This window comes from Sturnira hondurensis, unplaced genomic scaffold, assembly GCF_014824575.4.
Source record: "Sturnira hondurensis isolate 20B ecotype Veracruz unplaced genomic scaffold, ASM1482457v3 Scaffold0006413, whole genome shotgun sequence".
Classification (NCBI taxonomy): Eukaryota; Metazoa; Chordata; class Mammalia; order Chiroptera; family Phyllostomidae; genus Sturnira; species Sturnira hondurensis.
Window position 1 is genome coordinate 42688653 of NW_028079044.1, and position 27482 is coordinate 42716134.

General features: G+C 44.3%; 1 protein-coding gene across 3 annotated transcripts in view; it reads left to right on the plus strand.

The window, feature by feature from the left end:
• The first annotated feature begins 583 nt into the window (after positions 1–583).
• The window catches only part of TBC1D31 (TBC1 domain family member 31), a 51066-nt gene continuing 24167 nt past the window's right edge, over positions 584–27482 (plus strand). The window contains exons 1-8 of one of the 3 annotated variants that reach the window (XM_037048468.1): positions 584–815; positions 4770–4916; positions 8536–8651; positions 11853–12031; positions 18109–18260; positions 21631–21790; positions 23132–23332; positions 27303–27479. In XM_037048468.1, coding sequence (XP_036904363.1) covers positions 739–815; positions 4770–4916; positions 8536–8651; positions 11853–12031; positions 18109–18260; positions 21631–21790; positions 23132–23332; positions 27303–27479 — 1209 coding nt within the window. In that variant the 5' untranslated portion in view covers positions 584–738. Of the gene's footprint in view, positions 816–4769; positions 4917–8535; positions 8652–11852; positions 12032–18108; positions 18261–21630; positions 21791–23131; positions 23333–27302; positions 27480–27482 lie in introns of those variants that run through there. The other 2 variants (XM_037048467.1, XM_037048469.1) reach the window with 2 other exon arrangements.

Below are 27482 nucleotides of genomic sequence, written 5' to 3' on the forward strand. Positions count from 1 at the left end.
ATAGCATAATCAATGAAAAATAAATTTTAAAAAAGAAGTGAGGGCAATGCCCCTGGTTGATGATGACATTGCTTTTCTGGTGCATCGCTGGGGCCTGGACACCATAATATTGGAGCCTCTTGTTAGATCAGGGATTGAAAAAGATAATCGTGATGATGGTGAAAAGGGCAAGAGTGGATTCCACAGAGGTTCTTTTGTGCCCAAATGTTCTATAAAAGGAACACTTCGATGACCTGTATTTGAAGTACAGGTAATGTACTGTTGGTTGTCTCTACAACCCCTTAATCCCTAAACGCAGTGTAGAATGGACCGCAGGGACCACTGGAGAACATCACTTTTATTGCCTCCACTGGGAGCCTAAAACTCCGCGAGGACTCCAGAATACAGAATTCCCGAGCCTAATCCTCGCACCCACGTCCCACCTGCAGAAAACTACGGTTCCCAAAAGGCTTTGGTTCCAGAAGGGCGGACTTTGAAAAGGGGCGGAGTCTAAAAGGTCGTTGGCCGATTCCATCGTCCAAAGCGGGAGGGAGTGCCTGGCTGGGGAGTTTGGGAGGGAGCGCCTTCTGATTGGTCATAAATACAAAGGTTGGCGTCCTGCGCGTGGTTGGTACAGTCGGAGGAAGATCCTGGCCATCGCGGACCAGCGGTCAAATTTCCCGGGCGAGAGCGCGGGGCCTACCGGGAAAGCAGCGGACAGTTGTCACCTGGCTGGTGGCTGCCGTAGTGGGCATCGAGATGCAGAGCACAGACCTAGGCAATAAGGAAAGCGGCAAGATATGGCACCGCAAACCATCCCCGGCCACTCGGGAAGGGTAAAGGCCGCGGCAGGAGGGTGCGGGCTGTGCAAGGGGGTGGACACAGCAGGCGAGCAGCGCGTCTGCGTCTTTGGAGAGGCTTTCCAGGGGCTGTTGGGGAGGATCGCTCGAAGGGATGCGGGGCGTCTGGTAGAGAGGTTCGGGTTCTGGCGCTAATCTCGTGATCCCTGGCTTGCGTGACTTCAGGAAATACGGGCAGCCTGAGCCCTGGAGGACCTTCACTGCCTGGGAGCAGGGGTTTGACCAGGATTAGCATGGAGCATGGGACAGGTGGTCCTCAGAAACATGTAGGAGAATTTACGCTCTTAGTGAGTGCCAGGGCTCTGCCTGCCTAAACCATCACGCCACCCCTACAGCATTCCTGGCACATAGTAGGTGCTCAGTAAATATTGGTTAGCTGTTGCAGCTGAAAAAGACCGCGAGAGGGAAGAACAGTGAGTGCACTTCCACCCCTTCCAAATGTAGCAGTTAATCCTTCCTTCAGTCCTGGTCTGCATTCAGGCCAGCAAGCATTCGTCAACTATTTGTTGACCATCTACAACGTGCTAAGCCTCTAAGCGCGGGAAACAGTAATGGAATTAAACAAACTTCCAGTTCTCGCGAGTTTACATTTCGGCTTGTTTAGGGTAGTGGTGCAGGATTTGTGTCCTACAGTGCAGGACAACCTAGTAAGGCCAGTGCTGCTGCTGCTGCTGCTGCTGTTTTTTTAATAGACTTTTTTTTTAAAGGACAGGTTAGGTTCACGGCCAAATTTGTGTGGGGAATTTACACAGATTTCCCATATACCTCCTGCACCTGCACATACATAGCCTCCCCAATGTCAATATCCCCCTCCAGAGTGGAACATTTGTTGCAGTGGACAAACCCTACATTGACATGTCGTGATCATCCAAAGTCCACAGTTTACATGAGGATTGACTCTGGGTGCTGTATACATTCTGTGGGTCTGAATATTATAATGGCATGTATCCACCACTGTGATACCATACAAAATATTTTCGCCACCCCCCCAATCCTCCATGCTCTGCCCATTTGTCCCTCCCTCCCCAGCCCTCCTTTTCGTTCTGTTCCGGGATATCTGTCCTGTTTGAGGCTCAGCCTCTCCCATGTGATCTTAATGGAAGCTGTTGCGCCAGAGCGATGCCATCTTGGTTCCATTTGCTGCAGATAGGTTGACTTTACTGCTTCTATAACTCCCTAGGGTTTCCTGGACTTCGCTTCATCACTTGAGTTCATGTTTAGTGTGTTTCTTGTTCTTGTAATTCTTCTGTTGATTCTTTGGTTGCTCTTCTACAAATCATCAGATTCTTTTTTAAGGTCTTATTTATTTAGTTTTTTAGAGAGAGGGGAAGGGAGGGAGAGAGGGAAACAACCATGTGATATGTGAAAGAAACATCCATTTGCATGCCCCCAACCTTTTGCACACCCCCAACCGAGCATCTGGCCTGGAACCCAGGCATGTGCCCTGAGGGGAATGGAATGCATGACCTTTAGGTTCACGGGCTGATGCTCAGTCCCCTGAGCCACACCAGCCAGGCCAAATCAACGGGCTTCAAGTGTCAACTCTGCCTTCCTAGACATGGTGCTAGTCCGCATGCCAGCAGCTTGCATGGTTTCTGGTGCCCTCAGTCCTCTGTCGGTGCTGCTGACCCTGCAACTCCACAGAAAACATTTTTTGTTTGGAGTTGGGATTCTTTAGTAGGGCGTTTTCATTTCACATTTGGAGTTTATGTAAATACCACTTTACTTCTGATGATCTGTAAATATTCTAAATGTTATTGCCAACCCACAATAATCCTCTTTTTTCTTGTCCTAAAACATCTAGATATGCATGCAAGATTCCAGAAATGAAAGAAACAAGTCCATGGGGGCGTGTCCTTATTGCTTCTTCAACTGAAACGTAGCTTTCCCTTTGTTGTTAAAGAGCAAGGAGCGCTGACTGTGGAGTCAGAGGCACTTCAGTTAAAGTAATGTCCACTCACTAGCTCTGTGACCAAGTTAATCCCTAAGACTGTAAGCGAAGATGATCACACCTATCAGACAAAGTTGTCAGAGGGTATTGTGAAGACTCTAAAAGAATGTCTCGTGCGTGCTTGTGTGGAGTAAATATTTGATGTTTTTATTATGTTTAAGGACTCTGGAACTCTTGTCAGGCAACCTGTGAGCAATTGAGGCAGTTTTTGTAAAATAAATATTAGTATAGTGATTTATATGAAAAATCAGAAGGGCAGAATGTGGATATTAATTATGGCAATATCTAGATGGTAGGGTTATAATCAATTTTATGTATGTATTAGTATTTTTCTGTGATTTCCATATTTCCAACAATGATCATGTAATTTTATAATCCAATTACATAAAAAATGTTATACGAAAAAGACTGGAGAGAAAAGTCATTTGCTCTGAGTTTATTTTCCAAGGAACATTTTGATGTTATTGTCATTTCAATACATTTATCCATCCCCTCTCTGAAGAGATCAGAAAAAAAACAGAGCTGGACAGTTAAGTGGGCAAAAATAGATTTTATGCAGGACTATCACCATGGTGTACGAGACCTCAATGTAGAACTGGACTTAATTCTGAATCCAGCCTGGTCAAGTGGGAATTTATGGACAGAGGGCATGTCAGGGGTCAGGGGATGGAAAATTAACACGAGAAAGCCTCGGGGGTGAGGGGGTTCTGGCTAAATTGACCCCATAGGATTCTTGCTGAAGACAGGCCGGGGGATAAAAGTCACCTGGGGGCGGAGGGTGGGGATCGAGATCACACAGCAGGGTGATCAGGTACAGAGGGCAGGGCGATCTGACTAACCTGACTGAGCAGGATTCCTGCTGAAAGTAGACTTTACAAGGATGTGCACGCATGGGGCTGAGGGGAAGGTTCAGGGGTCTGACCGAAGTGGGTCAGACCAGGGCTCTCGGTCTGGGACTAGAGGAAAGTGAGCATTGTGAGAATTTTGCTGTTGTAGCCGGTGAGCCTGAACAGCCCCATTTAGGTAGACTACACAAAACCTTTGACACATTTAATTCAGTTTTTCTAGTATTTTTAGTATAAAAATACTTAATTGAGTATTTTTAATGAAGTGATAATGTAGAAAGTAGATGCTTCTAATATTAAAATTCAAAAATTCCCAAAAAGTCAACTAAGATAAAAGTTATCATGATTTGAAAACTATTGTTGCAATAAAGAATAGGTTATTCTGGTTAATGACCCAATATACACACACATATCTTATTTTAAGGAGTTCGTTATTTTATGCTGTAAGTTTTATAACAGCTTTCTTTTCAGTAGAGATATTATACATGATGTTCCTCAAAAAACATATATTTGCCTAACTTTAGGCAGATATAGCTGCAAATGAAACTATGGGCACCTTCACTTTGGAACACCCTATCACAAAAACAAACTCATTAGGACACCTTAAAACTGGAATACTGAATGAAAATTTTCTTTACATATGGTGGCTTGTGATTTATGTAAAACTCAGTACTGTTCAGCAATCACATCATTGTTTTCAGTGTGTGTCTATTGTGTAATGCAACAATTTATTTAAGTCAAAAATGAATTCTCTTATATCCTATTGTGGTCTGTGACTTCCTTGCAATTCATAAATCTGGTCCTATGTGCGTCTGTTTCATAAATGCGTCTGTGCCAGTGAACTGTAGGTCCCACAAGGGCAGGACCCATGTCTGTCAATTCCCCATGGTTCCTGGCTTGTTCGGTGTCTGACATACAGTGACTTGTCAGGGATTTGAAGAAACGAACAGCTACTTGGGTAATGACTACCTCTCTGGACTGTTTTCAGACATCATTGTAGGACTTCCGAAGAGCAGCAGTAGGAGGGAAGGATGGGCAGGCAAACCACTTCAAGGTTAGGGAAGCCATATATTTCATAATAACAAGTGATGCCTGACATTGAATTTAATGTGTATGTGTTCATTTGTTTTACAGAATTATAGTGAATATCATTCACACAACTTCTGATTACCTTCCCAAAATTTTACGATTTTTGAATGTGGCTTTTGATAGCTCAGGTGATTGCTTAATCGCTGGGGACCATCAAGGAAATATCTATGTTTTCGACTTGCCTGGAAATAGGTGAGTGATACTTTTGATATTTACCTTATTTAATATTACTACTTTGCTGACTTTTAGTATCTGCTACTACTTACTCATTCAGGAAGATTTATTAAGTTCTTTCTATATTTCACGCACCTTGTAAAAGGTGTCATAAGGTATCACGCACTGTCATAAATGCTGATGGAAGAAAAAGTAGGAAAAGATAGAAAGATAATACAGATATTTTTAGAGAATTGAATTTCAGGTTTTAACAGTATCTCTAGTGGTTTGTTTTCCGTAAATTAAAAATTTTATTATTGCTTATTTGTCGTTTACTTCCTGGTACACATTAGGCAACTCAAAAAGAACACAGTGTCTTCGTACATTGTTGTCAGAATACTAGATCTAAGAATCTCACAGAATTGGGCCCTACTCTTCCTCCTCCTCGTCCCCTTTTCTTCCTCTGCTGAACAACTTGGTACAAAGGCAGTGAGGTGAGACTGATCAAGGAGGCATCCCTGCAGGGGGATGGGCGGGAGGAGGCCTGCATGCTGCCCCTCGCTCCTGCCCGAGTCAGAGGCATCTGCGTGGGGGGTGGGGCCACTGTGTGAAAGATGGGCACCTGGACCTAATGAGTAAATGTACTGAGGATCCTGGGGACCACGTTTCTAACTGTTGCAAGGGGAGTCAGATATGGAAAGTGAAGGTACTAGAATGAGCCCCCAGGACTGGACTGCAACTGGATGTAGCTGAGCGAACTCTGGTTTTGAATATAAGTAGACAGACGTAGACATAAATACAGGTGTGTGTATGAGCAAGCGAATGAGTCACGGGAACACGCATTTCCCAGCTTTGTCCACTCACAGGGAGCAAGCACCCTCCCTCCCTCTTAACCACAAACATACTCAGTGCCGGTTCTTTTCCAAGCACCACTCTGTGCTGAAAGCAGTCAGGGGTTCTTGCAGAAGCGGCCGCTGTCAAGATGGAGGCAGGGAAGTGCAAGATGAGCCTGGGACATTTTGTAGCCAGCCAAGGAATTGTGCAAAAAGTAGTGGGGATGCTTCACAAGGACATAAATGTCACTTGAAGAGGCTCCCTCAGCCAGATTGTAGACCACGTGAGTATCAAAATAAATAATGGTAGTAATGGGGCATAGCCCACCGCACGGAACAGAAATGCCGACATTTGTGCTGCAGTTAACGAACAGTTCAATGAGCGGATATTTACATGGTCAGAAAGTACCTCCCTCAAAATATTTATTAATTGCAGAGGAAAAAAGGTAATTTTCTGTGAAGAAGCCTGGCAAACACTACCTTATTGCATGATTAAAGTCAAATTACCTGGTAGTGGGACAAATCAGAACTGTGCCACCTGAGAGGATGCAGGAAAAAGCCAACAGCGTCACCTCTGTGGTACTCCCGCCTCGGACAAGGAACCTGAGTCTGATCGGTCAAATCAGCAGACAAAGGTCAATTAAGGGCTTTATGTGTGAATAAGACTGGCCTGTAATCTTCACAGGGTCAAGGTCATGAAAGTTGTGGAAAGACTGAAGATCTGTTTGGGACTGAGGGAGATTAGCCCCATGACCAGGAAAGGCATGGTGAACCTGAGCTGACCCTTGCTCTGTAAAGGCCACTATTGGGACAGTGGGGCCTGAGGGTTAGATGGTGGTGATATGAAACGTAATTTTCTGATTCCAGTGGTTGTATTGTGACTCTGCATGTCCTTATTTGTAGGGGACGTGATCTCAGTAACATTCCCAAAAAGCTTAGGAAAAGAAGAGTTCTCATGTAATTTATTTATCTGTAATGTACCAGGTAGAAACCTGTTCGTCATGTTTCTGCTCTTGACCAAAAAAGTGATGGTCACAATGCTCCCACCCTTTACCCTTGCCTAACCTACCCTGCCAATTCCTGGTCTTGAATCAGTACAACGGCCTCCCCTCTGCTGCCACTGCTACGTGAAATAACAATAACTGCTGATAGACTGCGGCCATGAACTTCAACATCAGTGATGCTTGGTGCTGCATTTGCCTTGCTGTTACTTACCTCTCCCATTCTCCTCTGAGGGTTTCGAACCTTTCTCAGTTTCCTGCGCTTGTTCTCACTGCCACCTTCAAGCTTCCCTTCCTCCTCCCCAGCTGCAACCTCAAATATATCTGTGAGTTCACCATCCCTTCCTCTGTATCGCTTTATTTGTAAAAATGGGTGATCCTAATTTCTTCTAGTGCAAATCTGTCTTCTGTCACCACCCCGGGACATGAGGTCCTCTCTTTTGTTTTGTCCACTGTCCCTCTTCTCTCTATAAATATTGACAGCTGAGTGAGGAACAAGTGGCGGAGATAAGACTTGCGATCAGGCCTGTGTGGTTCGAAAGTCACTACACTGGGTTTCCTCCAAGTCTTCCCGAGTTCCCCTGGTGTTAAATACTTATGCCTCCCCACTGTCCTGCAGTTTTCTTCTTACGCTTCAGGATACAATGTTTTCTTGATTTTCCTTCCTCTCTGTGTATTTTTTCCCTTGCTTTGCTGACGCTTCTTCCAGTGTCTGCCTCTTTGTTGTTGCGATTCTTTGGGGTCTGTCCTTGGCCAGCTTCCTTCCGTGTCTCAGGTGTTCTCTTTGATGAGCCCATCACCACCAAGCCTCAGGCCTCATTCAGCTGCCACCTACAGACAACGCAGATCTCCTCCTACGGCCACTGCATGGCCTCTGGGTTGCTGCCTGGGGTGGTGGCCACGGCTGCCTGGAGCTCCTGAGCCCTCGCTAGGTAGCTGGTCCAAATGCAGATGTGCTGTGAGTGTAGAGTGAGTACACCCTGGGTTTTTAAGACGTGGTATGGGAAAAAATGTAAAATATCTCATGAATATTCTAATTAAATGTTGAAACATTTCACCATATTGAATTAAGTAAACTATATTGTTCAGATTAATTTGACCTGTTTCTTTTTACTTTTTAATATAGCTCCTAGAAAATTTTAAATTATACATATGGCCCACACCCTATTTCTTTGGCACAATACAGCTCTAGGTGTTTTGCAAGGGCCTTAAATTCAACATGTTTAAAATCAGACTTTCTTTTTCCCATCCCCAAACTTGTTCATCTTTTGCCCAAGCCTAAAAGTTTGTTGTTTTTTTTTTATAAACTTTAGCTATGTGCCAAGAACTCTGCTGAGCACTCAATATATATTATTTCATTTAGTCATCCTATAGTTAGTCACCATAACAATCTGATGAGACATGCTTTCTCCCTTTGACGTGGAGAACCCCTGATTGCTCCCTCTTCAACCCACGTGAGACGGGTCTCTCAGCCTCTCTCCACTTGGCTTCTGACACCTCTCCCGTTGTCCTCTTCATTTTATGCTCATGGCTCTGGTTGAGATTGGCTGGGAGCTTTCTTAGTGACCTCTTCCTTGTCCCTCTCTCCATGTACCAATGCTGCCGGATCATCTTCCAAAAGGCACGTGCGGTCTTCCCATTCTGTGCAAGTAAAATGCAAACTCCTTTACATGGCATTTAGCACTGTTTATAATCCATTTCTGGTCTACCAGAATGGGAACTCATTTTCCAGCTTTCATGTTCTTCCTCTCTAAGGACTCCTCCAACCTAAAATTTATGATTATTGGAAGAAGTTCTGATACTAATGCAATCATCTCTTAATAGGTTTAATCTTGTTCAGCGAACAGCACAAGCCTGCACAGCACTGGCCTTTAATCTTCACAGGAAGTCTGAATTCCTTGTGGCGTTAGCCGATTATTCTATTAAATGTTTTGATACAGGTAAGAAGTCCTCTTAGTTGTCTTTTGAAGCAGAGTAGAATATAGACTGAAGTGTGGCAAAGAGTGTGACAGTCTGTTGTGGTTGCAGGAGTGGTCCCCAAAAGACAGTGCTCACTTCCGACACGAGCTGCAAGCTCGGGCCCCACGGCCATCCTTCCGTGGGGTCAGCTGGCTGCATGTTTGAGGTTCTCCACAGCCAACCTCTAGTTTGATGATTCACTGGGATGACCCGCAGAACTCGGAAAAGCACTATGCTGGTGATTATAGTTTTAATGTAGCAAAAGGATAGAAATTAGAACCAGCCAAAGAGACATAGAGTAGACTCCCAGAAGGTTCCATTGTCCTCGGGGATGCATCACCCTCTCGGCATCATTGTGTGGCCGTCCTCACTGCGCATTGCCAAACCACGAAATCCACCTGAGCTGGATGTCCAGGGTTTTCACTGGGGCTTCGTGATGTAGGCATGACTGATTGCCTTATTGCCCACCCACTTGAACACAGCTTCCTCCACCCTGACCTCCTGTCTGTGGAGGTCAGGCTGATGTCAAGTGACCCAAAGCCCCAGCCTTCCAATCACTCACACGGTCCATCTCTCTGGCACGGCCAGCCCCCACCCCGAGGAGCTCTCCTTGGCATAAACCCCATGCTGCTGCTTGAGGGACCTGCCCTGAGGAACAGGGACAGGGCCACCACTGGGGAGACTCCAGGGTTTGAGAGGTTGCCTCCCAGGAGCCTGGATGAAGACCATACATCTCTGAAGGCCAAGAATAATACTCTTGAAATATAACTTATTGTATTTTATGTATTTTTATTAGAGCCTAGAGTTCTACTAAATGAACCGGTTAATAAGAAAAAAGGTCTATCAACTGTATTTTTTCTTGTTACTAAAGTAACCTATCAACTATATTTTTTCTTGTTATTAAAGTAATTGATGTGTTACAATATTTAGAAAAATGTATATTAACTGTAATAGTAGTATATAATGATAGCTTAGCTAACACTCATACAGTGTTTACTCTTTGCCAGGTTCTGTTCTATGACTTTTTAAATGTTAATTAATTTTAACCATCATAATAACCCATGGATATGGGCACTTATTATCCCCATATTTCAGACGAGATCGGGCACATTCAGGGTGGTATGCCCGTAGACAATTATTATCCCCATATTGCAGACGAAAGAACTGAGGCAGAGAGGTAACTTGACCCAGGTGCCACAGTGTCTTAGCAGAGGGACCAGGGACCTAACCTGGTGGCCCAGCTGCTCGGAGTCACCTGCTCGTGCTTCGGCCGGTGTCTCTGTGACAGAGACCCCTCTTTCCAGCCTGTGTTCACGCAGACCCCTCTTCACCTTCTAACAAGCAGCGTCACTATCTGTATTGTTCTGTGCAGTCGTTTTCTGACCTCCGAAATTCATTCAGCATACTCCATGTCACTGCCCAAAATCTGTGGACGTTGGCCCTCCCAGAATCATTTAACCTGTTACCTATTGATGGACGTTAAACTGCGCCCAGTTTGGGGGGTGGCAAGCGCTGCTCTCACAGAAATTCTGAAAAGCTGAGTCTCTGTCCTCATCTGTGACTGCTTCCCCTGGGTTCCACTCTGTTCTCCTCTCTTGGTTCCATCGTTTTCTAGTCTCTTCTTCTTGGTAGGAGCCCCTTCCTGAGGTACTGCCTCTACCTCCCCAAATACCCTCTGTCCTCGCTGCCGAATCCTGCATCTTCACAGCTTCCATCAATGGATTCTGACCCCCCCCCCCCGCCCCGCTCTCCATGCTACTGAGACTTGTCTCCAGGGTCCTGAGTAACTTCTGATTGCTCAAACCCTCCGTATACTTTCATTTTGTTTCTCAGCAGCATCTAACAGTGTGGACGAGCTTAGCAGTCTTAGTTTCCATGCCGCCCTCTGTCTCGGTTCTCCGCCTGCCTTCCTGACAGCCCCCACCGTGGTCTCTCTCCTACTTCTTTTATCACTTCCCAGGCTTTCGGGGTTTTGACCCAATTAAAAAGAAGAAGTAGAAGATCCCACGTAGGTTCTCAACTTTTATTTTTCTAATTGACTTTGGAAAAAACATAACTTCATAAAACAAGGGATTTTTTAAACAAACTTAGAAGGATATAATGCTAGATTATAAAGTAGTAGCTTTAAATGTAGCTTTATGAAAAACTCGTTAGTCTTACTTTTCTCGTCTTACTGAAGACCAGTGGAAAAATTCAACGTTAACTGATGCCAGACTTGTTAGTGTTGTTAACTGGTGTTTGGAAACCACAGCTCTCTCCCTAGGGTTTATCTGTTCTGCTGTCTTTTGTTTTGACCTACTTTGTATCCTAATGTTTCCCAGATTTACATCTAGCTTTCTGTCTTCCTCAGTTCCATCTTTCTAGAGGAAGAAAAAAATCTCATTAAAATATGCCTACCATATAAAACTTGGGAATACAGAAAATGAAAAGAGAAAATAAAGATCACTTACGATTTTATTGCCCAGTGATAATTATCTTAAGTAGTTTGGGGTATTTTTCCTAATCGTGGGCATTCTCTGCTTGTATGTCACACACACACATGCGTACACATGCGTGTACCTCTGAACCAATTTTAAAAGTCAAATGCATTATCCCATTCTTCCTACACTGCTAAAAGTGTTCCTCCTTGTGTATTTCTCATGTTAATTCATGGTATCAACATTAATTAATGCTGATCTCCTCTGTGATCAACATTATCTCCTCACAGCCATTTGGTCACAAAGTCCTTTCATTTTTCTCCTTCTTGTGTCTTGAGTTTGTTCTTTCTGAATTGCCGCATCTTAGTTTAGACCCTCCTGACCTCCTTCCTGGGTCGTTACAGCAGTGAATAAGTCAGTCACCATGTCTGATCTCTCCCCTCTCCCCAGTAGATCCACGCTGTACCTCAAAATGCACTTCCTAAACACCGGCCCGAGGGGTGCTCTCCAAACTGAGAGTGTTCCCCATGAGACAGCCCAGGCTCCCAAGCTCACACCGAAGGCTGTTCTTAGACCCTGGTTCAGCCTCATCTCCTCACAGCTCCGTGATCCGCACACGTTACTAATGTGTCCCATAGTGCATTTCATTAACGGACACAGGCTTCCATCATTGTGGATGTTGAGGGGGTACCTAGCCATGAGCTGCATTAGTTCTTGGATGATACATAGTGTTGTGCCCGTGTGACCGTCTCACTTTTTACCCAGTCACCAAGGAGCTGGTTAGCTGGATGAGAGGACACGAGTCGGCAGTGTCTTCGATCTCCGTGCACGCCTCGGGGAGGTACGCCATCAGCACTTCTTCTGACACGGCACAGCTCTGGGACTTGGACACCTTTCAGAGAAAGAGAAAGCTGAATATTCTCCAGTCTGTGGGCATACAGAAGGTCAGTGGGGGTGGGGGGATGTCTTGGTCTCTTGGGGCTCTCAGGCCAGTTTCTTGGTCAGCAGGATGTGTAGATGATTTAAGGGCGATGGCGCTCTTTGTCCCACATAACCAGTGTTCTCGTTGCTCAGCAACAAGCAGGGCAACTCAGCCTACAGAACAGAAGCTGTTGCCCGTGGCTACAGCTTGTAACTCGCTGAGCTTCTTACTTTTTTAACTACTATTGTAGTGTGTAACTTCAGCTGGAGCAAGTTTGGTAGTTTTTATTTAACTGATTGGTTTTGTTTGAGTTTTTAACTGCTCCCCACATTTTGTTATGAAGAATGGCAAGTGCACAACCAAGGGGTAAGGCTGTCACAGTGAGCACACGAACACCCGCCATCTAGATTCTGTCGCTGACGTCTTCCGGTGCTAGATTCACCCTTGTGTGCTGTTCCTCTGTTCACTAGCTCGTCTTGTGTTTCATTTTCAAGTAAATTCCTGGTATCCGGGTACTTGCCCATGAATATCTACCCTTCCATTGACTAGGGTGCCGTATGTTTTGATGTATACACACACACATGCATGCATGCATGCACACATGGTGAAATGCACAAACCTTACGTATTGGTTTGCTAAGTGTTGACAACCACATACACCATTGGAACCTGTGCAGACCTGCCTTTACCATCGGCCCAGAGGCTCCGGCAGACCCCTCCCCTCCCAGGGAAGCGCTGCTCTGAAGTGTTTCCAGGTGGAGCCAGGATTAGTTCTGCCTCTTCTGAACTCCCACGCAGTTGTTAGGGGCGTGTATAAAGCTTTTTCATTCAGCATAATGTTTTTGAGATTTTTCTATTTTGTTGTGTGTATTAGCAGTTTGTTCTTCTTTATTGCTGATCAGTATTCTGTTTTATACATACATCACTTTTTTAAAAAATTCCATTCCTTTTGCTTTTAAGGTTTCATTCTTTTCTGTTTGATTAGCTAAATACTCTCCTCAGGATTGTCTCAGTTCCCATGTGGTTAATTATTTTGCTTCAGGTTATGTTATACGTGTAGTATTTCTTTTAATTTCTTGGTTATTAACATGAGCAGCTAGCACTGCGTGTCAGCCAAAAATTTATTTTGTCGTCTCCATGGAAATCCCAGAGTTCTTTAGTTTGCCTTTGATCATTTTTTTAAAAAAAGACCAAAGTTGTAGCCAACATATTCATCAGGAATCTAAGCCAAATGTCTTAGTAGGTTGTTTCTTTAATTGCTTTAGGACTTAAATTGAATTTTAAGTTCTAAAGAAGAGAGCATCAGGAGTTGAACCCACAATGGAAACCGTTATGAAACATTGACACAAAACCGTTTGTTCTTTTTACATGAAATTGAAATTCGTGTTCGCTGGAGAGTTGCCCCTTCTAACCTTGCTCTGACCATGAAGACATTTTAGTTTAAAAAATAGGACTCAGATGTTAGTGATAAGAGAATGAAATTAAATGAAGACATACATGTACAGTATGCACTATGTGTGTAAATAGATCATTCTAATGTAAAGCAGGAGAGCCCTGACAGGTGTGGTTCAGTTGGTTTGGCGTCGACCCACAAAGCAGACAGTCACTGGCTCAATTCTCAGTCACAGGGCACATGTCTAGGCTGTGGGTTCGATCCCCACTTGGGGCATAATAGATGTTTCTTGCCCTCTGGAGTCCCGGTCAGGGCACATGCCTGGGCTGCAGGCCAGGGCCCCAGTGGGGGGTGGGGGTGAGTCTCTGACATAGCCGGGTTCCTCTCCCTTTCCCCCTGGGTTCCCCTCTTTCTAAAATAAAGAAGTAAATAAAATCTTTCAAAGAAACTGGATCTGGAAAGCGTAGAATTTTCATATTTTATAAGAAAAAACAACACCCGCCCCCTGATACTTTTGTTAGTGCTTTTAAAGTTTTTTCTAAGCTTTTTATGTTTGTCAAGACATGACACTATCTAAATAGGGGCGTGATTCATTAGGAACAATTTTATAATCATGGAAATCTGGCAATTAACATCACAGATCCAGTCATGAATAATCAGGTCGGCAGTCATCTGTCACGGCTCATCCCCGAAACAGCAGTCAGCGCTCATTAGCTGTTACGCTTCTGCCTCTCCCGGTGGGAATAAACTGCATTCCTTTTCCGGAAAAACACTGCTCGTTATAGTAAAAATCTTAAGTCACTTTTTTTGACATTGGTTTGGAAACCATGTTCTAATGCATTTATTATCGATTATAACATAGTCACTGCAGATTCTTTCTGTATGACCTTCCTATTGTAGACACCTTCCAGAATCTTTCTTAAGGGATCCACCAGAGGTTGACTTTGCCAGAGTGAGCCAAGGACAGAAGTGGGGAGCTGCGTTGGGCGGGGCAGTAGTTGAGAGAGCATCTTTAGTATATCTTACTAACTTTTATCCTAAGTAGACTTTTAAAATTTAACCAGCATGTTCCATGATGCATTATGTATTGTGTATATTATGGGGGATTTTTTAGCAGTTTATTATTTTTTTAAAGCCTTTTTAAAAGATTTTATTTATCTATCTTTAGAGGGGAAGGGAAGGAGAGAAGGAGAGAAGTATCAATGTATGGTTGCCTTTCGTGGGTCCCCCGCCGGGAACTGGCCTGCAACCCAGGCATGTGCCCTGACTGGGAATCGAACTGCGATTGTGTGGTTCGCAGGCCCGCGCTCAATCCACTGAGCTACACCAGCCAGGGCTTTAGCAGTTTATTATTGAAAAAAGAGACACCATGATGTGTGTGTGTGTGAGAAAAACAAACTTTGTGATAACAAACTGCAACTTTTGTTAAAATTGTGCCTTACCGTCCCCTGAAACTTTTGATGTCCTCTCATTAACTGTTAGAATCACTTCTTAACTGTGATTAGAATCACTTCTTAACTGTACGTGTGTAATAGGCTGGGTGACGTAACACAGGTTGGAGTTGAGGTTGCAGAGGTGTTTCGTGTGAGTTCCTCATGGACCCACAATTTTTGCAACAGTGGGAAAAGCCCCAGTGGACGTGGAGTTGACCTCCCTGGTCAGAGTCATTCCGGCTGCTGTCTCTCGTTACTCTGATACTGGCCATATCCGGCTTCTGCATAGTTAAGAGACACTCCAGTCCAGGGTTAAAAGACACTGAACACTTCATCCCCAAAGAATGTAGCATTCCGAGAGAAAACAGGTTTCCTTCTGACACTAGCAATAGCATGAAAGCGCCTGACAAACCAGGGACTGAGTGAAAGGCCACAAACTCCTCAAGGTGTTCCGCCCCCTCCCTGAGGCCCAGTCCTCTCCAACACAATCATACACTTAAAAAATGATAATACAGTTTATAAAGACACACCAGTAGAGACAGTGACAAAATATGCTCAAATATAAAGTGTTACAATAGACAACCTAGTTAAGGAGGCGCTTCTAGATGGGAATCAAAAAATAAANCACGGCTCATCCCCGAAACAGCAGTCAGCGCTCATTAGCTGTTACGCTTCTGCCTCTCCCGGTGGGAATAAACTGCATTCCTTTTCCGGAAAAACACTGCTCGTTATAGTAAAAATCTTAAGTCACTTTTTTTGACATTGGTTTGGAAACCATGTTCTAATGCATTTATTATCGATTATAACATAGTCACTGCAGATTCTTTCTGTATAACCTTCCTATTGTAGACACCTTCCAGAATCTTTCTTAAGGGATCCACCAGAGGTTGACTTTGCCAGAGTGAGCCAAGGACAGAAGTGGGGAGCTGGGTTGGGCGGGGCAGTAGTTGAGAGAGCATCTTTAGTATATCTTACTAACTTTTATCCTAAGTAGACTTTTAAAATTTAACCAGCATGTTCCATGATGCATTATGTATTGTGTATATTATGGGGGATTTTTTAGCAGTTTATTATTTTTTTAAAGCCTTTTAAAAAGATTTTATTTATCTATCTTTAGAGGGGAAGGGAAGGAGAGAAGGAGAGAAGTATCAATGTATGGCTGCCTTTTGTGGGTCCCCCGCCGGGAACTGGCCTGCAACCCAGGCATGTGCCCTGACTGGGAATCGAACTGCGATGGTGTGGTTCGCAGGCCCGCGCTCAATCCACTGAGCTACACCAGCCATGGCTTTAGCAGTTCATTATTGAAAAAAGAGACACCATGATGTGTTTGTGTGTGTGAGAAAAACAAACTTTGTGATAACAAACTGCAACTTTTGTTAAAATTGTGCCTTACCGTCCCCTGAAACTTTTGAAGTCCTCTCATTAACTGTTAGAATCACTTCTTAACTGTACATGTGTAATAGGCTGGGTGACGTAACACAGGTTGGAGTTGACGTTGCAGAGGTGTTTCGTGTGAGTTCCTCATGGACCCACAATTTTTGCAACAGTGGGAAAAGCCCCGGTGGACGTGGAGTTGACCTCCCTGGTCAGAGTCATTCCGGCTGCTGTCTCTCATTACTCTGATACTGGCCATATCCAGCTTCTGCATAGTTAAGAGACACTCCAGTCCAGGGTTAAAAGACACTGAACACTTCATCCCCAAAGAATTTAGCATTCAGAGAGAAAACAGGTTTCCTTCTGACACTAGCAATAGCATGAAAGTGCCTGACAAACCAGGGACTGAGTGAAAGGCCACAAACTCCTCAAGGTGTTCCTCCCCCTCCCCGAGGCCCAGTCCTCTCCAACACAATCATACACTTAAAAAATGATAATACAGTTTATAAAGACACACCAGTAGAGACAATGACAAAATATGCTCAAATATAAAGTGTTACAATAGATAACCTAGTTAAGGAGGCGCTTCTAGATGGGAATCAAAAAATAAATAGCTAGAGATGTAACTGAGGATCAAACCCTGTGAAACCTCTCAAGCTATTTGAGGGGATTTGTGCTGAGAGACTGGGCCGCAGGCTTTTGTCCTTCGGGCATTGGTTTCTTTCATTTCTTTCCTTTCTTTTCCTTCCTTCCTTTGTGTGTTTTACACAGATGACACACAATTATATTTGAGACCACTGAAACTTGTGACAAAATGTTTGTCAGTTTTAATTAAAATTTAATATTATAGAAAGTAAGCATTATGCCTTGGCTGGAGTGGCTCAGTGGACTGAGCACTGGCCTACAAACCAAAGGGTCACTGGTTCAGTTCCCAGTCAGCTCACATGCCTGGGTTGCAGGCCACGTCCCTGGTGGGGGCGTGTGACAGGTAACTTTACGCATTGATGTTTCTGTTTCTCTCTTCTTTCCTCCCCTCCTAGCTCTCTAAAAATAAATAAAATCTTTTATTTTTAAAAGTAAGCATTGTATAGTGCTTATATAATAAAAAATAGAAATGAGAGTAAAATATTTTCAATTTTGCTGTCAATTTCAATTTCACTTGTCATCCAATAAATTGAATCTCCAAGAAAATATGATCATGCATTTCTTTCCAACTTTTTACATTTTTATTAGTGCTCAACAGACATTTATATACATTTATCTTAAGCACTTTGCTGGGGGGTTTTTTCCCTGAAGGATTGACTCTTACAAACAGATTGACCAGTTCAGAATAGATAACATTTTGAAGGCGGTTGAAGTATATTCTCCAGTATTTGTAACCTGCGTTCACTACCAACCGCAGTGTGTGGCAGTGCCCTTTTCCTGTGCTCACACCGTGTACTATGTTTCACAGTGTCAGTGATTAGTACTTCATGTAGTGTTTGTATTGGTACATAGCTTGTAAGTGTAGTATACATGTGAGTGTGTGTATAGTTATGTATACATAGAGGTGTGTGTTAGGTTTAAGTAAATTTGATCTGCATAAAATGGCATCTCATCATTTTTATTTGAATCTTTTATAAGGATAAATATTTTTAAATTCTTACTTAGTATTTTAGGAATTGCCCAGTCGTTATAGTCACGTATTTTCTTATTTACAGGAGCTCACCTTTTCTTTTTAGTTTTATAGTAGTATGTGAAATATCAGTATTATCCCCTTTCAAATATTGTGGATGTATTTTTCTGTAGTTTAAGAAAGATAATTTTTAAAAAAGAAAAATGGGCTACTTGTATAATTTTAAATTTAAAGAGGACTCTACGATCCTTATATGAACAGTAACTTTTTTTCCTCGCTCTTTAGGTTTTCTTTCTACCATTAAGCAACACCATCCTCAGCTGTTTTAAAGATAATTCCGTCTTTGCCTGGGAGTGTGATACTCTTCGTTGCAAATACCAGTTGCCAGCTCAGCCCGAAAGCTCTAGTATATCGTACAAAGTGTTCGCTGTGACCAGGTAACGTTCATTGTCAGACACCGAGAATGTTTAACTTCCAGTAAAATGTTACAAGTGTTCATTCAGTATCTTATTGTCATATGAGGAGAACTTTCATTCAAAGTTAGATGTGGTCTGTAGAACTTGTTGTGGTACTTCATTGTGGAAAATTTCAACTACATACAAAAATGTAAAAGCACATGAAGTCCTACTCTCATGCGCTCTGGTCATCATCGGCTAACAGGCACTTTTATTTTACCCATAAGTCCACCTACCACTTCACTGCTCACTGTAGCCCAAGCCTATCCTTTCGTCCATAAAAACTTCAGTGTGTACTTTTATTTTTTTATTTATTTTATTTTATTTTAAGATTTTATTTATTTATTTACCTTTAGAGGGGAAGGAGAGAGGGAGAGAAACCTCAATGTATGATTGCCTTTTGTGCGTCCCCTGCTGGGAGTTGGCCTGCAGGGAACTGGCCTGCAACCCAGGCATGTGCCCTGACTGGGAATCGAAATGGGATCCTCTGATTCGCAGGCCTGTGCTCAATCCACTGAGCTACACCATCCAGGGCCTCAGTGTGTACTTTTAAAGGATAAGGAAACATATCCTCATAACCATAGCCCTTTGGAAACATAACCATAGCACTTTTATCATATTTTTTTAACAAAATGGTAATTTCCAGATATTGAAGAAGATCCCACTGGTATTGATACAACATTGTCATATATCAAGTCATTATTCAAATTTTCCTGATTTGTCTAATCATTGTTTTGGGGTTTTTTTATGGCTGATTTGTTCAAATCAGAGATGAAAGTAGGTTCACACATCGTCTTGGTGATGTAACCCCCTTTTTATTTTTTCTTGAAGTTTTTTTGTTAAAGAACTGGTTGTCCTATAGAATTTTCTTTTCTTTTCCTTCTTTTTTTTTGTCTTTTCAAGATTTTATTTATTTTATTCCTTAGAAAGAAGGAAAGAGGGTAGAAAGAAAGGGAGAGAAACATCAATCATTTGCCTCTTGCATACCCCCCAGCTGGGGACTGGGCCCACAACCCAGGCCAGTGCCCTGACCGGGAATCCAACCAGCGACCTTCTGCTTTGTGGGGCGATGCCCAGCCAGCGGAGCCACACCAGTCAGGGCCATCCTGTAGAATTTTCTGTGTTTTGGGTTTTGCTCTTTGCATCCCTGTGGTATTGTTGAGTTTGATCCTCTGCCGTCTCTATTTTCTGTAAACTGGTTGCATCTATATTTTCTGTAAATTGGGGCCAGGTTCAGGTTTGATTTGGGGGCAAGAATATATTGTAGGTGGTTAGCATACTTTCACAAGGAGGGGCATAGAACTCTTCCTCCTGTGATGTTGGTGACCCTTGGGGGTCGCTGCCTGGACCCCGTATTGCACTGGAGGTTAGAAATGCTGCCGTTCTGATTCTGCCCTTCCGTTCTCCCTTATCAACTGGAAACCTACAGACAGACCCCTCCTCTCCTTGACTCTTGTTACTTTACAGTTGTTACCTAAAAACCTGCAGAAAGAAACTTCCTCCATCAACTCTTGTTACTTTTTACTTTGTAAAAGAAAGGTAGGATTGGTGTTTCATTTCCCCTTCTTTTTAAAATAAATTGTTTTTTTCAAAGTAATTAATTGGTTTACTGGCATCTTCCAAAGGTGGCCTCTGAAGTTTTTTGTCTTGAGTCTTTGCAAACTCATAGATTTAAACATAGTTGGCATGATTTAATCCATTAAAGTTATTATTCTAAAAGACAAGTACTATGTGATATCACCAATACTTGGAGTCTGAGGGGAAAAAAAGCCAAACCTATTGAAAAAAGAGTGTAGAATGGTGGCTATCGGGTGGGCGGGAGGTTTGTGTTGTTCCAGTCCTCTCATTTCTGACCAGTGGGATGCCCTTCAGGTTGCTTTCACCCTGTCCCTGAAACCCAGCCGTCTGGGAATGCTTTGGTTCTTTGTGGTCCAACAACGTGTTTGAGGCTCACCCTGCACATTCTCTCTTCCAAACCTGGAATGGGCCAGCTCTCCCAGGAATGCGGCTTTATTAACAAGGTGCTAAAGGAACTCACTGGGATGGTCAGTTTTTCCAGGTCTTTTCAGTGGAAGGAGTTAGGGAATAGGTGTTATTTCCTCTTTCTCTCACCCCTCCCTTCTGATATCCGTAAATCCCATCAGCTCTACCAAAGTGCACTGAATTGGCCTGCTTTCTTGTCCATTGCCACAGCTCTCACCCTTTCCCCTTCAGACTACCAGAATAGCCCGTTTTCAGTCCCATTTACTAACACTCGTCTCTGCAAAGCAGGTGGAGCGGTCTTTTTTACGTCTTTCTGTCAGGTCATCTCACTTGCCTATTGAGCGCCCTGAGAAAGGTTCTCTCCTGCACTCAGGATGAAGTCCAAACTCCCCGCTGTAGCCCCTGAGGCCGCTGGTCACCAGGCCCAGGCCTCCCTCTCTTCCGTAATCACCTTTCCTTCCGCCTACACTCTCCCCACCACATTTGACTGGCCTCTCGCTCTTCCTTACGACTCACCATGCTCCTTTCTCGGCGCTCTGCACTGGCCGGTCTGGAATACTGCCCAGCGCGGAAGTCTTCCTCCAAACCGCCCGCTGCCGGCCTTTGACATCACTCCGTAGCAGTGCATCCTAGCATTCCGTAGCAACGCTTTCCCCTCCCCCCGCGCTGCACCGCCACCCGCCCTGCAGTTCTTTATAGAATTGCTCGGCTGACACCAGTCCACTGTTTGTTTACCTTCCTCTGCACAGGAAATCCCTTACGAGCAGGGTCTCGCAGGTCCTGTTCCCTCCGTGTCCCTGGCAGCGGGAACGAGACCTGGCTGGCAGAGGGCACTAGGCAGGTCTGATGAATGAGTGAGCAACAGCCTGGCACATCAGCACCGCCGATTCTTTCTGCTCCCTTAGAAACATAACGCGGCCTTCTCTGCGCAGGAAGAAAGTTTGGGATTTTCAGTTTTTCATATAGCAATGCTGTCCCAATTCACTGTAGTCAGGGTGAAGCGTAAAATGGGATAGTGGTGACTGACTTCGAGAGTTTGCTACAAAGTCGCAATGGTACTCAAAAACCCAAGGCATCAAATATTGCCTAAGCTGGTGTCTCAGTACAGTAAGTAAAAAGTGTATGTATACTATGAACCTGAGCTTTCCAGATGGTAGTCACTGGGTGCATGGGACGATTTAAGTTAATAAAAAATAAAGTTAAGAATTCATTTCCTTAGAAGCGCCAGCCACATTTAAGTGTGACTCACACGGCTTACAGTGACTGTACTGCCCAGCAGAGAACAGAACGTTTCCATCATCGTATTGGATCACATCGGACACCCGTGAACAGTTTTTCTCGTGTTTCTTTCCCCCTTTTTACTGTATAGAGATGGCCGAGTCCTGGCTGCTGGCGGCAAGTCAAACCACCTTCATTTGTGGTGCCTAGAAGCTAAACAGCTACTTAGAGTCATCCAGATGCCTGCTAAGGTTCGAGCCATTCGCCACCTAGAATTTCTTCCTGATAGTTTTGACGCTGGCTCTAATCAGGTTAGTGACACGAACGCAGGGCATTCTGTGTGCCGAGAAGAGTTGTATCCATTTCTGAGCTATAGGAGCCCCTCGTTTAATTGTTCCCTGATTGCCACAAGGATTTGACATTGCTAGTATACGATATGCCCAGTTAATCACTCTCCACAACCTATGTTACAGTCTTTTGTTTTTCTCACTTTTTGTATAGTTATGTACCTTGCTTTTTTCTTCACTTAATTCACCTTGAAGACAGTTCTTTGTCACTGCAGAACTTACAGCATTGCATAGCTTTTTAACCAGTCCTTTAGTATCGGGCACTTCACCGGTTTTGAGTCCATTTCTTCTACAAGCACCGCTGGGCTGAGCGCCTTCTGGCTCTCACACAGGGTCCCGCGCAGCGTCCCACACAGCCTGTATGCGGGGAAGGCCCCAGAACTGCAGTGGCGGCCTGGAGTCCACATGTTCTGTAAACCTCACAGGCATGGCTGAAGTGGCCTTTGGGGAGGTCGTGCCAACTGTGAATGGCGGGGGGGGGGTGTCCTCTGCCCTGACCAACGGAAGGACATGCCTTTTAGATTGTCACTTTGAAACTGCTTCCAACCACCTCCAAAGCATAGTCCTTCATATACCCAGTGGCATCAGCGTTTCCAATAGTCAGAGGCAGCACCGCTCACAGCCACTGGCTTTGGGAAAGTACTGTACGCAGACAAGGCAGCAGAGGGTACTAGCTGCTTAATCTTTTTTGGTATGTTTTTGATTTTGCAAAGCATGAGTTAAAAATTTATTTCTCCATAAGACTAGCTTCCCTCTTACCTCCCCCTTCTCCTTGCAGCTTCGAGACTTTCTCTAGCCCCCACGTTAGTTACATCGGCCCAAAGTCAGTCAGTAGGCAGGGGAGCCTCAGGGTCGTGTGTGGGAGCAGCAGGAGGGACGTGAGCCCTGGTCAGAGTGTGGGAGCTGTGGAGGGGCACACACGTCCCACCTGCCTTTCATCCGACAGCCAGTGTGGAGGTCAAGGCTAAGAACTATGTTGTCGTCTGCATTCCCTTTGTAGGGGTTGGCATTGGTGGGCCTGCCTGTGGGAAGAAGGGAAGACTTGGAGGTGGCCTTTCCACAGTTCCCCTCCACGGGCTCCTTGCTCATTCCAGGTAAAGCCAGGCTTCTCTGGACCTGAGCAGGCGAACCTCCATGAGCCCCAGCAGGGGATCTGAAAATATGTAATGGTCTCTGCGAATGTGATCGCCTGTGACCATCCTCCCCTCAAAGAAATGAGTGTGCAAATGCACACCCGTACCTACTTGTGTGTGTGGTCTGATTTTCAGACGTATGACTTCTCGGTTTGCTTCTCTCTACTCTTAGGTTCTTGGAGTTCTGAGTCAAGATGGTATCATGAGATTTATCAATATACAGACCTGTAAACTTCTCTTTGAAGTCGGGAGCCTTGATGAAGGAATTAGCTCGGCAGTGATTAGCCCACATGGACGGTACATTGCCTCTGTCATGGAAAATGGAAGTCTGAACATTTATTCAGTTCAGGCTTTAACGCAAGAAATAAATAAGGTATGTTGTTAAGTAAACACATCAGTGTTTTAAAAGGTTTAAATGTATCATCAAAAATAAACTCTTTATGCTACAATCTTCTGACTTCCTTGGACCTGGCCCATTTTTCTGGGCATTTTCTTCCCTCCGACTCCCAGAGCCGTGTCTCCAGACTTGCTGCCTCTCACTCATCCTCTTAAATGTCTGTTTCCCTAAAGGGTGTCTGTTCCGTGCCCCACATCCCACCCAAGGAGCCCCCATAATCTGCTTCCCAAAGGAGGCCCGCGGCCCCAGTCTCTCCGCTTCTGTCCCTCTCTTGTTCCAGGAAACCTCGGAGCACTGTGATTGCTCCATTCCTTTATTTCTTAAGTCTAGTCGGCACTAAGTGATGCAGTTTCTTAAGCTGGAAAAACTACACATGTGCTGCCTGCTCTGTCCACAGTAGCCATCCTTGTATTGGTCCTCACGAGCCGCTCTTGAATGACAGTAATTTACCCAGACACACACAACTCGGAGCGCTCAGCGCCCACCAACTCATCTTTTGTGAAGCATTTTTCTAGACTGTGATTTATTGTCACTTCTGAAACAGGGCTGCTCTGGCGGCCCCCTTCCTCGCGCCCCTGCAGCGAGTCCAGTCGCCTGCCCGGCTCTCCAGGTGCTCTCGGGGTCGTCTTCTCCACCCATCCAGCCTGTGTCCCCGCACGCGTAACCTCCCACAGCGTCCCCGTCCATGCCATCCTTGTCACTTTTTTTTAATCAGACAAATAATGAGTATCTTATTGCAGCGAAAAATCAAAAGAAACCAATAAGCAGATAGATAAATAAAAATCACAGTCTCACCATTCTCAGAGGATTTCCAAATGTGTACTTTCGCAGCTTTTTTTCTGTGTGTGTAACTGTATGCAGCCACCACTCTTTATTTACACAGTTGGGACCCACCCACTTGTGAAAATGAGTCTGTGATATGAAGCCGGCCCTCGCGCATGTGCGCCTGCGTCCATGTGTGCGCCTGCGTCCGCGTGTGCAGAGCAGAACATCTCAGCTGTCCGGCAGGCAGGTTCCCAGCCGAGGTCAACAAGACCGTGCTCTGCCATTTTTCAGCTCTCATACTGTAAACAGTATCCTTTCCATGGGCTGTCTGCTGCCACAGTTTTCACATGTTTGTGCTTTCTGCTGGTGCTTCTGTCCTTCCAAATAGCCTCCAAGCACAGTGCTAAGTGCTGTCCTGTATTCCTAAACACAGGAAGGCGATGATAGATAGACTTTGTTCAGGCACAAGTTATGATGCTATTGGCCCGAGTAAGCATTTTTAAAGAGAAATGAACACAAAGCGAGGTTATGCACGGATTAGTTGATGAGAATGTGATCAGAGAGGCTCACAGGGACCTAACTCTGTCGTTTCCTGTGGGCAGTGACTCAGGATCCACTAACTCGGTGTTGGTGGGGACTTGTGTAGAACTAACTACTGCAAATAATGAGGATCTGCTGAGTGTGGGCACATACGTTTTCTTCAAGCACAGGAGTCACACTCTACTGTTTACGTACACTCTAAAAATTTAATGATATATTATTTGCTTTTAATGAGAGAGTCTTTAGCCTCTCTGAATTTTATAAGAGCTAGGAAAATGTTATTAATAGAAGCAGAGAGAGATCTGAGAAAAAACAAGATAGGAGTGAGCTATTGACTTCCTCTCTGCTTCTTAATTTGTCGGGCAAACTGAGATCCTGTTGACCAGAAAAGCCAGCGTATATTAGACGTAGGATGGTCTTTCCTCTCCGTTTTGGACACAGTGCCAGTACCACCAGTGTGTTCGTGGCTAGTCCACGCCTGCAGGAACGCCCAGGCCCGCAGTCGCCCCCAAACTTCACTCGCTGTATCCCATCCCCAAGTCCTCTTTTCTTGCCCCTGGAGAATTTCTGTACTGTGCTAAGGAAGGAAGCGGTTCCCACTTACAAGTTCAGGTTTTGACATTGCTAAGCGGTGGCAATACCGGTCACATCTCAGGCTCTAACTTGGGAGACTGCGTTTCATGAAACAGCATGGATTCAAGCAGGAAAAGGTGTGGCACCTGACTAGAAATTTAATAAAGATTTGGAAGAACAGATTGAGGTTGGAGAGAAGGTAGTTCAAGGATATCAAAGACGGGCAATATTCAGAAGATAGGCCACTATTGATCATAGTGCATAAAAAGTTGGAAAATCAAATCACTGAATGAGTGGTCATTGTACTTTTTTTGGTCAGAGTTGTCACTATTATATTTTACATTATCCTTGTAACTTTTCTTGACATGAGTAAATAATGATGTACCTTGGAAAAACACTTTAAAACCTTGTTCATGGAGTTAAAACTTTAAATACTTTCATAATTTTAGAACTCATTAATACCTGTGCCATGTATGTTATCACATGACCTACTCTGCACATTTTACAGTGTCACGTGTTCACACACACTCCAGCTGACCATCGGGCAGTGTCCTTTGGTCTGTAGTCAGTAAGCTGCACGTTTCAAAAGCGGAAGTTCTGAACCTGTGAGGGTAGCCTGGGAAGTTCTTTGTTGGAAGTAGTCTCACAGTAGTCTTTTAGTAATCTATGTTATATAAAGATATATATGTATATTTTAAAGTACCAGGGTATTTGCTTTGTTCTATTTATTTCTTGTGGGGGTAAAAGGAGAGGCGGTTGGAAGAGTTTGGGTTCTGCTTCAAAGCGCTTTCCCGGAGAACGGTGATTCATTTCCGTTGTACGTAGAGAAACCCTCCTGGATTTCATGACAGTCTGGATTTGAGCTAATGCGTGTGCTACGCGTTCTTCTGAAGTCTGATGTGCTCATTTGGACGTATGGGGTATTCCTTGTGTTCTTACTCTCATGTGAAAGGAATTACTGCTTTGGTTTCAAAAAAGTTATTATTTTTTATTTTTAAAGATTTTATTTTTAGAGATGAGGGAAGGGACAGAGAAACAGAGGGAGAGAAACATCGACGTGAGAGACATGGATTGGTTGCCTCTCGTACACACCCCGACCAGGGACCACACCCACAACCCAGACATGTGTCCTGACTGGGAATTGAACTGGGACCTTTTGCTTTGCGGAATGACACCCAACCAATTGAGACACTTGGCCAATTGGGCCACACCAGTCAGAACCCGAAAAAGTTTATTATATCACACATTCACCTTGTCTTTGATTTGGGTCTCGGCTAATTACTGTGGGGAACATTCTGCGATAATGGTCTCACACACTTAAATACCCACGAAAGTCATTGCACTTGAAGCAGATTTAGAACTCACAAAGCCTGACATACCTCATCTGCTCAGGTCCTTTGAACAAAGAAGATCTTTTGCTCTGAAAGAGTGTATTACTCGTAGAGAAAATGTCTCAGTGAGTCACTTTACCTTAAGTAAGTGAAAGTTGGGGGTTGGTTTTCCTGTCTTACAGGCTGGGCAGAGTGAGGCGTCTAGGCCGTGCTGCCTGAACTGCCCCTGACGTCTGTGATGCAGTGAGGGACTAGGAGCCATCTCTGTGCAGACTGAAAAGTGTCACCAAGGACAGAGAGGCAGGGCCCAGGCTTCTGGCAGTTTCCCTGAGAAATTTCGCTTGAGCCCAAAGAATATTAGGGTGCTTCCCTCAGCATTCTGGAGGCCACGGGTCTAACCGTGCCTCGTCTGCTACAGATGATCACACCACTAACTGTATCGGGGACGTGTAGAAGGGACTGTGGGCTGTGGGGAAGGCCAGTTTTCGTGGGATAATTAAATTGTACTGGTTGTTGTTAGCTGTGTATCTTTACTGCGTTCTTCAAAGGAATGTGGCAGAAATTTACTTCCATTTGTTAGTCAATGAGGAAACATTCTTGGGTATTTTGTTTTTGCCTGAAGAATAATTATGCATATTAAGGCACTTGATTAAATTGATCAAAACCAATTTCGTAGATTATATGTTAACAGGTTTGTTTTCTAAGGACAGCCACTGGGTTTTTTTTCTCTCCTTTAGCCACCCCCTCCTTTAGTGAAGGTGATCGAAGACTTGCCCAAGAGTAAACTGACATCTGGTGACCTCAAGATGAAAGTGACATCGGGAAGAGCGCGGCGGCCAGCAAGATCTCGGGAAAACCAAATACAAACTAGAATATTAAAACACGACCTGGCTGACGGTTTTGAGAATAAAGAGGTA